General features: G+C 37.0%; 1 protein-coding gene across 1 annotated transcript in view; it reads right to left on the bottom strand.

Moving 5' to 3' along the window:
• Positions 1-818: 818 nt before the first annotated feature.
• Positions 819-18,069, bottom strand: part of LOC136037249 (low choriolytic enzyme-like) — a 61,283-nt gene continuing 44,032 nt past the window's right edge. The window contains exon 8 of the mRNA XM_065719869.1: positions 819-1,008. Within this exon, the coding sequence (XP_065575941.1) occupies positions 888-1,008 (121 nt within the window). The 3' untranslated portion in view covers positions 819-887. The remainder of the gene's footprint in view (positions 1,009-18,069) is intronic.

Raw genomic sequence — 18,069 nt, 5'->3', positions numbered from 1 at the left:
TTTCCGAACATTTTTTAATTAATGCATGTTTTGATTTTGACACAGCACGCACGAATAATTAAAATGAAATTAGCATATTAATTTTTTTGGCTAAATGGTTTTTTCATAGTTTTGATCGGACGATTTTGATAAAATAAGGGATGGGGGAGGAGGCCTAGTTGCACTTCTGATTTTGATTAATTAGAAAGGTAACCAGAACTTTTTTAAAAACGTTTTATTAGTAATAGATATACGTAACTTACAAATTAACTTACGTAAAGAAATTCTGAATTTGTACATTTTAATTACGTATATGAGGGGGTTCTCCCCCTCGTCAATCCCTCGCTCTTTACACTAAAGCTTCAATTTGGTCCCGATTCTTTAAGAATGACCCTTGACCCCCCCCAATTTTGTGACTGAGTTTAGTGAAAGAGTCTGTAATTCAAAATGATTTAGAAAATTTTCAAACAATATTTCAAAGTAGAATATAGTTAATTAAAGATTTCAAAATTTTAAATCTAAAATGACCGAATGCAGAATTTTATCGCAGAGATATGATATTGTTTTTCATGTTAAATATTTAGCACAGAACAAAACCATAAGTATACTTAAAGTGATGAACTGTCCTAGTTTCCCAAAAATACAGACAATTTCTTGTTTACCTAAATAGTGATGATGAAGCAAATATTTACAATTAAGAAAAACTTATGAAAAACTTCAAACAGATTTTAAATTTAAAACACGAGGAGGTAATATAGAAAATATCTGGCTCACAGGATCTCAAGAATGGCGACAAAGGGTCAAATCAACATTGACACAGCCCTGGTGGTCCAAATTAGTTTAATCTTCTTGCATAACCTTTAATATATTTACAAAAACATGAATGCTAAAATTTTAAAAACAATATTCTAAAAATACCGAATAAAGATTTTTAGATCTGGAATTTTTTCAAGGATGTACACTCTGTAATAAATCACAATGTCACCTTTTGGTTGCAGCCTTGCACCATGAAGCTGTCTTCCACATGCCCTAAAATAATAAAAAAAAAATTTGCTTTAAAAGTAACCAAAATAGTGTTACATGGACAAGGACACAAATGAATAGAAATAATATGATGTTGGGAAAATATTTTGAGCAGAATACAAAGTGATGGTGGAAGGAGAAAACTTAGAAGAATCTCAAGGATGTTTTTTTTTTAATTTCTAAAAATTAAATCACAGAGAACAGTCGATCGAAAAAAAGCACTGAATACTTTACAAAAAAGAATATCAAGCTGTTACATATATATTGCTTTGAAAGTTTAATTGCTCAGATTTTCACAGAATACCAGATGGTCAAATTGTCATTTTCGTCATTTGGTCAAATTTTAATCGTTATTTAACTAATATCGTCTGTCTTATATTGTCTTACATTTTATATGTCGAAACCGATACATCGGTTTCGAACCGATAGAATACCGATATAATTTGCTGATAAATTCCCCTAAAAAAACCTTACCAAAAATTTAAACGGCCCACTCTCTGCCTATATTTATACTAACATATTTGTCCCTTGTCTGTTACACACCAAAGATTAGCCTCAATAAAAACTTCGTGTTTCTAAAAATTAGGCCATATACAAGAACTGTTTGATTTTCTTTGCCTTTCGTGATTAGCAGCTTCTGAACGCACAAAAATGGCGGATACTTGCAGAAGTGACAAAAAAAAAGTTAATTCTTAAGTTACGTATATTTTTTTACTAATAAAAACGTTCGTAAAAAATTAAAATTTATAGTTGCATTTTTATGTAACCGAAAAATTGCACGGCAACTAGGCCTCCTTCCCCATCCCTTATTTCTCAAAATCGTCTGATCGAAACTAAGAGAAAGCCATTTAGCCAAAAAAGGCATTAATATGCAAATTGTATTTTAATAATTTATGTGTGAAGAGCCAAAATCAAACATGCATTTCTAACTGAAAGTAAGGAGCGAAATTAAAACTTAAAACGAACAGAAATTACTCCGCATATGAAATGGGTTGTCCCCTCCGCAATCCCTCGCTCTTTTCGCTAAAGTTTGACTCTTTGCCACAATTCTACTTTTTAAAACAATTAAAAGCTTCTGAACACACAAAAATGGCGGATACTTGCAGAAGTGACAAAAAAAAAATTTATCAAAGAACCCGGTTTAGTTACATAAACATAAATACGTGAAAATCTTATTGATAAAAGCGTAATATATCTATTAAAACTGATTATTCAAATCCAAATTTCAATTACGGGACTTTGAATTTTAATCATTCACATATCAATGTGAAAAATTCACTTTACATTCATATGATATGGTCCCTTACTAACAAATCCATGCTCGGCACACTGGATACAGAGCACCTAGAGTTTTAAGTTTGGAGGAGGGATTTACTAAAATGTGTCGATAAAATCATCCAGTATGCCAACAAATGCGGACACATAAGCTAAATTTCCAAATTATATAGGTAGTTTTTTGCAAGGTTTTGCCACGTGGCGGTTACACTTTGGAAGCTCCCCCTTTTTCCCACCTTACAAGACCTCCTCTCCCCTTAGCTGCACCCCTGACTGGCTATCATGGTTTTTACCGATTGAATATTGGATCTTTCACCCACGCAAATGAACATTCATTAAACAGAAACTGCATGGTTTATTGCATTCCTTTTAGTTGTTTTCGTAGAAGACGAACGTTCTTGAAGTCACTATGTATTTTAAACATTGCTGTACCAGGCGTGTAATGATGAGTATTGACAGCAAATATACTTTGGTTCATCTCTGCTGATCTCTCCAACATAGTCAGACTTAGCTAGTGGCTTCAACCCCAATGACTCAACAAGCAAAATTATCTGAGGAAATCTGGTGCTACCTTCCGGATAAGTTGCGCATAAAAAAAAGACCGATAACCGATTTTTTCCCCCGATATTAGATAATGACACTGACCCTCATGTTGGCCCGACAATACCGGTTGGCCAATATATCAGTCAGGCCCTACACATAAAAATGTATTACCATGACTAATACTTGACTGCCATAATATTTGCGCAACTGAATATAAAAGAAAATACAATCGTAGAGAATCAGGTCCTTTAAGCTTTTATCAAACAGTTCGTGGTAACGAACTGTAGTAAGGAGCGATCCGGCTCAATAGTAACCAAAACTCTAAAAAAATGAATTTTGATATCAATAGCTACATCAAAAGAATCGCATTTTAATGCTGATTTTAAATATATAAGTTTCATCAAGTTTAGTCTTAGCCATCAAAAGTTACGAGCCTGAGAAAATTTGCCTTATTTAGGAAAATAGGGGGAAACACCCCCTAAAAGTCGTAGGATCTTGACGAAAATGAAACCATCAGATTCAGCGTATCAGAGAACCCTACTGTAGAAGTTTCAAGCTCCTATCTACAAAAATGTGGAATTTTGCATTTTTTGCCCGAAGACAAATCACGGCTGCGTGTTTATTTGTTTGTTTGTTTGTTTTTTTTTTTTTTTTTTTTTTTTTTTCCCCAGGGGTCATTGTATCGACCAAGTGGTCCTAGAATGTCGCAAGAGGGCTCATTCTAACGGAAATGAAAAGTTCTAGTGCCCTTTTTAAGTGACCAAAAAAATTGGAGGGCATCTAGGCCCCCTCCCACGCTCATTTTTTTCCCAAAGTCAACGGATCAAAATTTTGAGATAGCCATTTTGTTTAGCATAGTCGAAAATCATAATAACTATGTTTTTGGGGATGACTTACTCCCCCACAGTTCCTGGGGGAGGGGTTGCAAGTTACAAACTTCAACCAGTCTTTACATATAATAATGGTTGTTGGAAAGTGTACAGACGTTTTCAGGGAGATTTTTTTTTGTTTTGGGGGTAGGGTTGAGGGAGGGGGCTATGTGGGAGGATCTTTCCTTGGAGAAATATGCCATGGGGGAAAAAAATTCAATGAAAAGGGCGCAGGACGAATCTGGTGACGTTAGAAAAAAATGTCAAATTAAGAGCTTAATATACAATGCTGGGTGTTCGGAGCCTCTCTATTATGGAGTATAATTTGAAAATAACACAACTATACGAGCGATAAAACATATATACCACAACCATAACTACTGCTAAGAGATAACACAACTATAAAGCGAAAACAGGTGAAAACTAACGGGAAAATAAACGAACTAAGAGGTGGAAGGGGCCCAGAGAAAAACTATAATCCTTTTTCAATTTTGAGCCTAACTTCCGCAAAGGAGTAATAATGTCAGAAGCCCCGAAATACCCAATTATTTTCTTTTCAAACAGTTCGTGGTAAGGAACTGTAGTAAGGGGCGACCCGGCTCAATAGTAAACGAAACTCTAAAAAACGGAATTTTGATGCTAAAAGATACATCAAAAGATTCGAATTTTTACGCTGATTCTAAATATTAAGTTTCAATTAATTTAGTCTTTGTCATCAAAAGTTACGAGCCTGAAAAAATTTGCTCTATTTTGGAAAAAAGGGGGAAACATCCATTAAAAGTCATAGAATCTTAACGAAAATCACACTATCGCATTCGGTATATCAGAGAACTCTATAGCAAGAATTTCAAGCTCCTATCTAAAAAATGTGGAATTTTGTATTTTTTGCCAGAAGACAAATCACGGGTGCGTGTTTATTTATTTGTTTGTTTTTGTTTTTTTTTTCCCAGGGGTCATCTTATCGACCAAGTGGTCCTAGGATGTCGCGAGAGGGCTCATTCTAACGGAAATGAAAAGTTCTAGTGCCCTTTTTAAGTGACCAAAAAATTGGAGGGCAAATAGGCCCCCTCCCATGCTCATTTTTTTCCAAAAGTCAACAGATTAAAATTTTAAGATAGCCATTTTGTTCAGCATAGTCGAAAACCATAATAACTATGTCTTTGGGAATGACTTACTCCCCCACAATCCCTGAGGGAGGGGCTGCAAGTTACAAACTTTGACCAGTGTTTACATATAGTAATGGTTATTGGGAAGTGTACAGACGTTTTCATGGGGATTTTTTGGTTTGGGGGTGGGGTTGATGGGAGAGGGCTTTGTGGGAGGATCTTCCCTTTGAGGAATATGTCACGGGGTAAGAAAAATTCAATGAAAAGGGCGCAGGATTTTCTAGCATTACTATAAAAAAAAAATGAAAAAATAAACATGAAAACGTTTTTTCAAATGAAAGTAAGGAATAGCATTGAAATTTAAAACGAACAGAGATTATTACACATATGAGGGGTTCTAAAAATACTTAAGCATAAAGAGCGAGGTATTTAGGAGGAGATAGATACCTCGCTCTTGATGCTAAAATATTTTTAGTGATTTCAACTATTTATTCTACGGCCTTTTTGATTCAGGGGTCATTCTTAAAGAATTGGGACAAAACTTACGATTTAGTGTAAAGAGCGAGGTATTAACGAGGGTACAAACCTTCTCTTACACATAATAAAAATATAAGAATATAAAAGTTTGTTACGTAAGTTAATTCTTAAGTTACGTATATTTTTTACTAATAAAAACGTTCGTTGAATATTAAAAGTTCTAGTAGCCTTTTTAAGTAACCGAAAAACTGGAGGGCAGCAAGGCCTCCTTCCCCACCCCTTATTTCTCAAAATCGTCTGATCAAAACTAAGAGAAAGCCATTTAGCCAAAAAAAAATTAATATACTAATTTCATTTCAATAATTTATGTGCGTAGAGCCAAAATCAAACATGCATTAATTCAAAAACGTTCAGAAATTAAATAAAAAAAACTAGTTTTTTTAACTGAAAGTAAGGAGCGACATTAAAACTTAAAACGAACAGAAATTACTCCGTATATGAAATGGGTTGTCCCCTCAGCAGTCCCACGCTCTTTACGCTAAAGTTTTTAATTGTTTTAAAAAGTAGAATTGTGGCAAAGAGTCAAACTTTAGCGTAAAGAGCGAGGGACTGCGGAGGGGACAACCCATTTCATATACGGAGTAATTTCTGTTCGTTTTAAGTTTTAATGTCGCTCCTTACTTTCAGTTAAAAAACTAGTTTTTTTTATTTAATGGCTCTTAAAAGATTTAAACTGTTAGAGCCTCAATAGGAATGGTATATGAGAGGCAAGGGGTCTGGCCCCCTCTTACACCATGCTAGGGGAGATGTTCAACCGCTTAGAGAAACTTAAATTCTACTCTTAAGTACTTGAACAAAAGTTCTTTGGCAAAAGGGTTGATCCACTCACCAATCCTCTGGAGAAATGAAATTTTACAATTATCACCACAAAAGAAATTCTATTATTATGAAGTAATCATGGATCAATCGGGATCATTGCAGAAATAGAAAAAAATTGGTTTGGACACTGATCTAGGAATGATAATTATTATTTCGGTTCGTATTAAAAGTAAAAGTTTATTGCGAAAAGAAATTTGTGGTAATTTCGAAAAAATACCTGAAACCCCTCGAAAATGGTGTCAAGTCAAAATGAAAAGATTACAATTGGAAGCAGCATGGTAGAAAACCTTGAACAGAGAAATTGAAATTACAATTCCCAACCTCGAACAACAATGAAAATCACCTTTTTTGCATGGGTGATCTGTCTCCCTTTTTTTTCTTTCTTTTTTTTTCTAGGGCTATCGGATTATCAAAACATCACATAGAAGTTTCTAATGGATCATTTGAAAGTTATTTCTGATATATAAGTACTTTTTAAAATTTCTACCATCTGTAAGCACCATACGTCACTGAAAACGACACTTTTTGTGCCAATTCTCAAGGGGTGAGGCTAGTGAGCTACCACAACATCTCATACAGATGTTTAATTGCTCATATAAAAGCTAATGGTTATATCTACGTTCTTTTTATAAATTCCACCTTATACAACTTCCAAATAACACTAAAATGGCACTTTTGGTGTCAAGTCACAAGTGGAAAAGGTGGGACCAGTGGGCTGCCAGAACCTTTTAGAGTAATGTTTAATAGCTCAGGTGATAGCTATTGGTCATATCTACGTGCTTTATAACAATTCTACCATCCATAAATGCGATATCGCACTAAAAAACCACTTATGGTTCCACTCATCATCGTAATAATTATGGTCCAACATCCTTAACTGCAGGTTTACAAGAGCACCTCTCATGCACTCCTCCTTCAAATCCCTTTAGTAGGTTACTCAATTATGGTCCAGGTTCGAACCTTGGCTTTAGCATTAATAGAGACACCGGGATGACGACCGGGACACAGGGAATATAAATGACGACCGGGACGCAGGGACACAACTACAACGGTGACGCCGGGGGCACAGGGGGGATATATAAATGACGACGGGGACACAGGCAATGTTCGATTAGCAATCACCATCAACAAAGCTCAAGGGCAATCATTAGAATCATGAGGTATAGATCTGAATATGGATTGTTTTTCCCATGGACAATTATATGTTGCATGTTCAAGAGTCGGTAAACCTGACAATCTAACAGCAACACAGAAGTATCGAAAGAAGGGACTAAATTGACTTGAACTTTATACTTTTCAATCTTAGACATCGTGACGGATGAAAACTCGGAACAATCTATATATATAAAAATAAGTTGTCGTGTAATAAGTAAGTTGTGTGTGTGTGGGTCTGTCTGTCGGGTGACGTCATGTTTGTGTGTCAACTGACGTCATGTTTCCAACTGACGAAATTACAGACCGGGACATCGGGACACAAATGACGACCGGGACACCGGCACATAGGGAATATAAATGACGACACTCAAAGAGAAAGCGACCGGGACAAAAGGAATGTTCGATTAGCAATCAACAAAGCACCGGGACACAAATGACGACCGGGACACAGGGAGTATAAATGACGACCAGGACATAAGTAAAAAAAAAACTAAAAAAACTAAAAAAAAGGTAAAAACTACAAAAAAACTAAAAAGAAAAAAAAACTAAATACTAATAAAAAAACTAAAAAAGCTAAAAAACTAAAAAACTAAAAAAGAAAAAAAAAGGAAAAAAATGAAAAATAAAGGAGAAAAACAAAACTAAAAAATGAATGTATATACAGACCGGGACACCGGGATACAAATGACGACCGGGACACAGGGAATATAAATGACGACCGGGACACAGGGACACAACTACAACGGGGACGCCGGGGGGCACAGGGGGATATAAATGACGACCGGGACGCCGGGACACTCAAAGAGAAATCACAGACTGGGACACCGGGACACAAATGACGACCGGGACACAGGGAATATAAATGACGACCGGGACACAGTGACAAAACTACAAAGGGGACGCCGGGGGGGGCACAGGGGGATATATAAATGACTATAGCGACACAGGAAATGGTCGATTAGCAATCACCATCAACAAAGCTCAAGGGCAATCATTAGAATCATGAGGTATAGATCTGAATACGGATTGTTTTCCCATGGACCATTATATGTTGCATGTTCAAGAGTCGGTAAACCTGACAATCTATTTATATGCACAGACAATGGGACAGCAAAGAATGTTGTATATTCGCAAGTTTTACGTAGTTAAAAACATATATATATATATATATATATATATATATATATATATATATATATATATATATATATATATATATATATATATATATATATATATATATATATATATATATCTATATATATGAAAATAAGTTGTCTGTCTGTGTGTCTGTCTGTCTGTCAGGTGACGTCATGTTTCTGTGTTGACTGACGTCATCAAGTTAGTTGTCGTCATTTTTGCTACGACGGTGACGTCATTCAAGATATTTAAGACATATGTTCACGTAGAAATCCATTAATGTTTAAGTTTAAAATGACTGATGAACTTACAATGACAAAAGCCGATGAAGATGCTCAAAGAGTCTATGCCAAAAAACTTGCTGCTGATAGAGAAAGTCAGAAAAGAAAGCGTGCCGAGGAATCAAAAGAACAGCAAGGAAACAAGCTTGAGGCTGATAGAGAAAGAAAGAACAGAAAGCGTGCCGAGGAATCAAAAGAACAGCAAGGAAACAGGCTTGAGGCTGATAGAGAAAGAAAGAACAGAAAGCGTGCCGAGGAATCAAAAGAACAGCAAGGAAACAGGCTTGAGGCTGATAGAGAAAGAAAGAACAGAAAGCGTGCCGAGGAACTACCAGAGCAACGCGGAAGCAGACTTGCTGCTAAAAGTGAAAGTGAAAAAAGAAGGCGTGCCGAGGAATTACAAGAACAGCAAGAAATCAGGCTTGCTGCTGATAGAGAAAGTAAGAAAAGAAAGCGTGCCGAGGAATCACAAGAACAGCAAGAAATCAGGCTTGCTGCTGATAGAGAAAGTAAGAAAAGAAAGCGTGCCGAGGAATCAGAGCAACCTGAAAGTTATCGCCTGGCATTCAGGTACAACCCAGTCGATTATTATAGCTTGAGTAGATGTGTTCAAATCGGGACAATGTCTAAAATTTGTCCCTATTGCAAGGCCTTGAAATTCAATGGTGAAACAATGGGAATGTGTTGCGCCTCAGGAAAAGTTAAACTTCCTCTATTGGCTGCACCGCCAGAGCCATTGAAGACTTTCCTTACTGGAACTACGTCAGAATCTAAGCGTTTTTTGTCACAAATCAGAAAATACAACTCATGTTTCCAAATGACGTCGTTTGGAGCCCAAATCGAAAATCCAGATCAATTTATGTCTACTTTCAAAGTAAAAGGGCAAATTTATCATAGAGCAGGGTCCCTTCTACCATTCTCAGGCGAGAATCATAAATTTTTACAATTTTACTTCATCAGTGATAGAAATTCTGAATTGAATGCACGTTGCGAAATTTCTCCCAATGTTGAAAGGACAATCGTTTCCCAATTGCAACATCTTTTCCACGAAAATAATAATTTAGTGCGTCTGTTCAAAACAGCCATCGATTTGATGCCTACTGATACGCATAAAATTGTTATTTCCGCTGACAAAACGCCTCCTGGCCAACATGTGCGTAGATACAATGCTCCAACTATCGACGAAGTGGCAATCGTTATGGTCGGTGATCAGTTTTTACCTCGAGATATTATTCTTCATAAGCGAAACGCTCAGTTGTTAAGAATTGCTGAAACTCATCGATGCTACGATGCCCAACAATATCCTATCATTTTTTGGGATGGAGCCGACGGCTATCACTTTAATATTAAATTGATGAATCCAGCCACTAACAAAGAAATGAATAAGAAATGCAGTGCAATGCATTATTATTCCTATAGACTAATGATTCGGCAGGATGAAGAAAATTATATTTTAAAATGCCGTGAATTGTTTCACCAATTTGTCGTTGATATGTATGCTAAAATTGAATCAGAACGTTTGCTATATATCCGCCTGAATCAGACCAAGCTCCGCTCTGAACAATACATTCATTTGCGAGATGCAGTTATAAATGACGGTAATACCTCAAACGTTGGAAGATTAACAATTTTACCTTCGTCATATGCTGGCAGTCCCCGTCATATGCATGAATATGCTCAAGATGCTATTGCGTATGTTCGTCTCTATGGTCGTCCAGATTTATTTATTACATTTACATGTAATCAATCTTGGGACGAGATACTGCAGCTTTTACTTCAAGGACAATCGGCGGTTCATAGGCATGACATTACGGCCCGTGTCTTCCGGCAAAAGTTGAAATCACTGATAAACTACACAGTAAAACTTGAAGTGTTTGGGTCAGTACGATGCTGGATGTACTCAGTGGAATGGCAAAAACGAGGTTTGCCACATGCACATATACTAATCTGGCTACATAAAAAAATTACTTTTTAACATACTACATAAAAATTACTACATAAAAATTACTACATAAAAATTACGATTGCCGAAATTGATGATGTGATTTCCGCTGAAATACCTGATAAAAATGTCGATAAGGGGTTACATGATATTATTGTAAAAAATATGATACATGGACCTTGCGGTGCACTGAACGAAAATTCACCATGCATGGCCAAAGGAAGGTGCACAAAGCAATATCCTCGACTTTTAGTGTCAAACACAATTACTGGCAATGATGGTTACCCACAATATAGAAGAAGATCTACTGAAGATGGCGGTAAAACAGCAATAATAAAGAAGCGTAACGGTACCACCATCGAAGTAGATAACCAGTGGGTTGTTCCATATTCCCCATTATTATCAAAAACATTTAATGCACACATAAACGTTGAATACTGTAACTCCGTAAAGGCAATCAAATACATATGTAAATACGTCAACAAAGGCAGTGACATGGCAGTTTTTGGCTTGCAGCCCGAAATCAAAGATTTCGACGAAATCGTACAATATCAGGCTGGAAGATACATAATCAGTAATGAAGCTGTTTGGCGAATTCTTTCATTTCCGATACATGAACGTAGTCCAGCTGTTGTTCACTTAGCGGTACATTTACAGAACGGTCAACGTGTTTATTTCACGGAAACCAACGTGCAACAAAGAGTCCTGAATCCACCGGATACAACATTAACAGCTTTTTTTTCGCTTTGCAAAAATGATTCTTTTGCAAAAAAACTGCTGTATACTGAAGTGCCTTCGTATTACACGTGGAATACTAAAAATAAAGTATTTGAACGTCGAAAACAGGGTAAGTCAGTCGACGGCCAACCTACCATCTTCAAAGATACCACGATAGGAAGACTCTACACCGTTCACCCCAATCAACATGAATGCTTCTTTCTACGCCTGCTTTTGGTGAATGTACCCGGTCCGACATCCTTTGAGTATTTGAGAACTGTAAACGGTACTATACATGACACTTACCGTAGTGCATGCTAAGCTCTGAATTTATTGGAGAATGACCAACACTGGGATAGCTGCATCAATGACGCGTGCGAAACGTCAACCCCAAGTCAAATTCGTGCATTGTTTGGCATCATTTTAACAACTTGCTCTCCATCAGCTCCTACAGAGTTATGGGAAAAATATAAGTCAAAAATGTCCGAAGATATACTCTATCGAAAACAGTTAGAGACGTCAGATATGACTTTTGATTTTACATCAGAAATTTATAACTACACTTTAGTTATTATAGAAGATTTGTGCGTACGTATGGCAAACAAACCTCTTCAGGATTTGGAAATGCCTTCACCTAACCGTATCGCTGCTGTTTTGACATGTGTAGAATTGGATCGTGAACAAAGTTACAGTACGAGTGATCTAATGTCGTATGTACAAAATAACATTTCCAAGTTAACGTCGGAACAAAAAGACATTTATGATACGATAATGCATTGTGTCGATAACAACGTTGGATAAATTTTCTTTTTGGATGCGCCAGGAGGTACTGGTAAAACATTTGTGATAAAACTGATTCTGGCATCAATTCGATCAAAAAATGATATAGCGTTGGCAATCGCGTTGTCCGGAATAGCCGCAACATTGCTGCCTGGTGGAAGAACTGCTCATTCCGCTTTGAAATTTTTAATATATATGTATATATATATATATATATATATCACAGGTGGGACATAGGGACACAACTACAATGGCGCGTGACTAATATGGCACGTATATATATATATATATATATATATATATATATATATATATATATATATATATATATATATATATATATATATATATATATAATAAGTTGTTTCTCTGTTGCCATTGTAGGCTCTTCAGTCATTTTACAATTAAACATTTTTCCGTCCACGATCTTCTTACAATTAAGAATTTGTCTAAGAACGATTTTCTTAAATACTTTTAATGACCTCATCGTCATAACGAACATGACGACAACTAACTTCATTACGACATGACGACATGATGACATGACTTAACTCGAAAGTTGTGTGTCTGTTGCCCTTGTAGGTTCTTCAGTCATTTTACGATTAAATATTTTTCCGTCCACGATCTTCTTACAATTAAAAATTTGTCTTTGAACGATTTTCTTAAATACTTTTAATGACGTCATCGTCATAACAAACATGACGACATCTAACTTCATGACAACATGACGATATGATGACATGACGTCACTCGACAGACAGACAGACATACACATCCACATACAACTTATCTATCTTCTATATATATAAAAATAAGTTGTCTGTCTGTCTGTCTGTGGATCAGGTGACATCATGTTTCTGTGTTGACTGACGTCATGAAATAAGTAAGAAAAGAAAGCGTTCCGAGGAATCACAAGAACAGCAAGAAAACAGGCTTGCGGCTAAAGAACGCAAAACCGCGCAGTTAGATGAAAATCCACCTGGACAGCGAGAGTCAAAACATATCAAAACTGAAAATGATAGCGATGATGATTGGGTTTGGGATTTTGACTTGGATAAGGTCATCAATGCCTACCAGATTTAAGTTAAAAAAACAAAGGTTCGTCGATATGTACTTCATAGTGACGCTGAAAAATAAAGAAGAAAAAGAAAACTGAAAAAAGAAAAAAGGTAAAAAACTAAAAAAAAACTAAAAAGAAAAAACACTCAATGAGAAATTACAGACCGGGACACAAATGACGACCGAGACAGAGGGAATATAAGTGACGACCGGGAACCTCAAAGAGAAATTACAGACTGGGACACTCGGACACAAATCACGACCGGGACACAGGGAATATAAATGACGACCAGGACACAGGGACACAACTACAACGGGGACGCCGGGGGCAAAGGCGGAATATATAAATGACGACCGGGACACAGGGATTGTTCGAATAGAAATTACAGACCGGGACACCGGGACACAAATGACGACCGGGACACCGGGACACAGGGAATATAAATGACGACCGGGACACTCAAAGAGAAATTACAAACTGGGACACCGGGACACAAATGACGACCGGGACACAGGGAATATAAATGACGACCGGGACACAGGGACACATCATTAGAATAATGAGTTATAGATCTGAATACGGATTGTTTTTCCCATGGACAATTATATGTTGCATGTTCAAGAGTCAGTAAACCTGACAATCTATTTATATGCACAGACAATGGGACAGCGAAGAATGTTGTATATTCGCATGTTTTACGTAGTTAAAAACATATATTTATATCTATCTCTATTCACAGGTGGGACACAGGGACACAACTACAATGGCGCGTAACTAATATGGCGCGTAACGACTTACGCGCGCGGGGGGCTTGGGGGGGGGGGCGCGAATATATATATAGCGAATATATTATATATATAGATAGATATATAAATAAGTTGTCTGTGTGTCGAGTGACGTCATGTTTGTGTGTCGACTGACGTCATATTTGTCTACTGACGAAAGTACAGACCGGGACATCGGGACAAAAATGACGACCGGGACACCGGGACATCTATATATATATATATATATATATATATATATATATATATATATATATATATATATATATATATATATATATATATATATATATATATATAAATAAGCTGTTTGTCTGTGGGTCTGTTGAGTGACGTCATGTCATCATGTCGTCACGAAGTTAGTTCTCGTCATGTTTGTAATGACGATGACGTTCATTAAAAGTATTTATATATGGCATCATATAACCATTTTTTATATGATGTCATGCATAGCATAAATTTGATTGTTGAGTTTCCAATGCAACAGTTTTTATATATAATATAACATCTGTTGGAGGGCCCAAAAATCGAAAATTGCAGTTGCAGTTACTATAAATGATTATTCTTTGAACCCAACACCTGAACTGTCAAACGTGATAACATGTGAAATTTGACAACGTGGACCATCAGCTGCAACATCAGCAGTACGGAGAGCTAAAGCAAAGGCCATTGCTAAATTTTCTGAAGTAATCAAAATCTAGAAGCGTTTCCAAAATGAAAAGTGAAGAGCAAAGACACGGGTGGTTAGAAGATATGCGAAAACGACAATTAGAGCGTGTTAAAAATGAAAATAAAGATCAAAGACACTGTTGTCCAATATCTACCAAATTCTTCCTGGGCTTGGCTGAAATTTTGCATTACATAAAGTACTGGTAAATGAACATTCAAACGTTGAACGACATGGCTATAATTCTGAATATCGCAGCTGAATAGTCGCCAGCATTCTTCAGGTGGTATAATGCACCATCCTTTTACATAGGTTTTTACTTTATTTTGAGCCATGCACTGTTTATTTACAACAATTTTAATTGAAGCACAATCGTGTCCCTTGTAAATGTGTATATACAGGTACTTTACCAGACCTATATTTCATATATATTTGAACTAGCTGTTGGGGTGGCGCTTCGCGCCACCCCAACACCTAGTTGGTGGGGCGCTTCGCGCCCCCCCAAGCCCACCCGCGCGCGTAAGTCGTTACGCGCCATATTAGTTTTTTTGTAGTTTTTACCTTTTTTAGTTTTTTTCTTCTTTTGTATTAATGCTAAAGCCAAGGTTCAAACCTGGAGCCTCTCGGACCTAGAACCTGAAACATAACGCTTTACCAACTCAGCTACTTCGGCTTGAATACATTCGTTTTGAGCAGCTTCCTCGGGTGTTGCCATTGTAAGTTCTTCAGTCATTTTACAATTAGAAATTTCTCTTTCAACGGTCTTCTTACAAATAAAAATTTGTCTTTGAACGATATTCTTAAATACCTGTGTCCTGGTCGTCATTTATATTCCCTGCGTCCCGGTCGTCATTTGTGTCCCGGTATCCCAGTCTGTAATTTCTCTTTGAGTGTCCCGGTCGTTATTTATATTCCCTCTGTCCCGGTCGTCATTTGTGTCCCGGTCTGTAATTTCTCTTTGAGTGTTTTTTCTTTTTAGTATTTTTTAGTTTTTTACATTTTTTCTTTTTTCAGTTTTCTTTTTCTTCTTTATTTTTCAGCTTCACTATGAAATACATATCGCCGAACCTTTGTTTTTTTTAACTAAAATCTGGTAGGCATTGATGACCTTATCCAAGTCAAAATCCCAAACCCAATCATCATCGCTATCATTTTCAGTTTTGATATGTTTTGACTCTCGCTGTCCAAGTGGATCTTCATCTAACTGCGCGGTTTTGCGTTCTTTAGCCTCAAGCCTGTTTCCTTGCTGTTCTTTTGATTCCTCGGCACGCTTTCTTTTCTGACTTTCTCTATCAGCAGCAAGTTTTTTGGCATAGACTCTTTGAGCATCTTCATCGGCTTTTGCCATTGTAAGTTCATCAGTCATTTTAAACTTAAACATTAATAGATTTCTACGTGAACATATATGTCTTAAATATCTATAATGACGTCACCGTCATAGCAAAAATGACGACAACTAACTTCATGACGTCAGTCGACACAGAAACATGACGTCACCTGACAGACAGACACACAGACAGACAACTTATTTTTGTATATATAGATTTATGCGGCATAGAAATTTTTTTAAGCATATGAGAATTATATGTGGCGACATGACGATTATCACGAGTAATTATGGCGATTATTAGAATCTTTTCAATCCTATGCACATATACTGCAATCTTTTCAAATCAAGTATCATAAAATTTCAGTTTTGCAATTTGGGTAATGACGGTAATGGGGGTCCAAGGTGACGAACAATAGCCAATACGTCTTCAAAATGTTCAGCAAAAAAGCGTGTTGATCCAAAGAATGATGGCGGTAGTATTACTTTTTTTTTACCAACAAGCGAAGGCCCGCCCGGACACACAGCCATAGAGAGTGAGAGAGAGAAAAAAACACATACAACCCCAAAGATTCAGACATACATACAGACAAAGACGAACACTGGGACAAGCAAACTCCCGCTCCAGGCACGAAGGCACAGAGAGTGAGAGAGATAAAATCAAATACAAACACACAGATTCATATATACAGACAAAGACAGACACTGGGGCTAGCAAACATCCATCCAGACACAAAGGTGCAGAGAATTGGAGAGATAAAAACACACACAACACACAGATTTAGATGTGTAAACAGATAAAGACAGACACTGTGACAAGCAAACACCCACCGGGACCAAAAGGTGCAGAGAGCGAGAGAGATAAAACACATATACACACATAGATTTAGACATAAAAAGAGAAAAAGACAGAAGCTGGTACAAGCAAACACAAGCCCCAAACACACTGGCACAGAGAGTGAGAAAGACAAAAAACATACAAACACATAGATTAAGACATACAAACAGACAAAGGCAGAAACTGGGACAAGCAAACACCCGTCCCAGATACAAAGGCACAGAGAGTAAAAGTGAGAATAGCAAGTGCAAACACACAGATTCATACATACAAACACAAAAAGACAAACACTGGGACTAGCAAAGACCTACCCAGAAACACAGGCAAAGAGAGTGAGAGAGACAAGAGCACATACGAAAACACAGATTCAGTAATAAAAAACAGATAAAGACAGATACTAGTACAAGCAAACATCCACTAAAACAAAAAGGGACAGAGAGTGAGAGAAACAAGAAAACATACGCAAACAAAGATTCAGTAACATAAACACGCAAAAACAGACACTGGGACTAGCAAATGCCCACCCAGACCCACAGGCACATAGGGTGAGAGAAACAAAAACACATAGAAACACACAAATCCAGACACACAAACACACAAAGACAGTCACTGGGTTACGCAAACACCCGCCCAGACACACATGCATAGAGAGTGAGAAAGTCAAAAACACATACAAACACACACATTTAGACATACAAACAGACAAAGACAGACACCGGGACAAGTTGGCACCTACCCAGACACAAAGGCACAGAGAGTGAGAGCGACAAATACACATAGAAACTCGCCAATTCAGACATACAAGCAGAAAAAGAAAGACACTGGTACAAGCGAACACCTGCCCGGATAAAATGACAAAGAAAGCAATAGAGAAGTTAACACATACAAATACACAGATTTAGACCAACAAACAGACAAAGATAGATACCGGGACAAGCAAGCACCTACCCAGATACAAAAGCACAGAGAGTAACAGAGACAAAAACACATAAAGCACACAGATTCAGACATACAAACAGACAAATACAGACACTGGGACAAGCAAACATCCAACCAGACACAGAGTTACAGAGAGTGAGAGAAGTAAAAACACATACAAACACATAAATTCAGACAGACAAATAGACAAAGACCAACTCTAGGAAAAACAAACACCCGCCCGAAACAAACAGGCACAGAGAGTGAAATAGACAAAAACACATACAAAACACATAGATCAAGACGTA

The sequence above is a fragment of the Artemia franciscana genome, chromosome 2, assembly GCF_032884065.1.
Source record: "Artemia franciscana chromosome 2, ASM3288406v1, whole genome shotgun sequence".
In the NCBI taxonomy this organism is placed as follows: Eukaryota; Metazoa; Arthropoda; class Branchiopoda; order Anostraca; family Artemiidae; genus Artemia; species Artemia franciscana.
The sequence above is the reverse complement of the archived record's forward strand: the minus strand, read 5'-3'. Positions and strand labels throughout refer to the sequence as shown.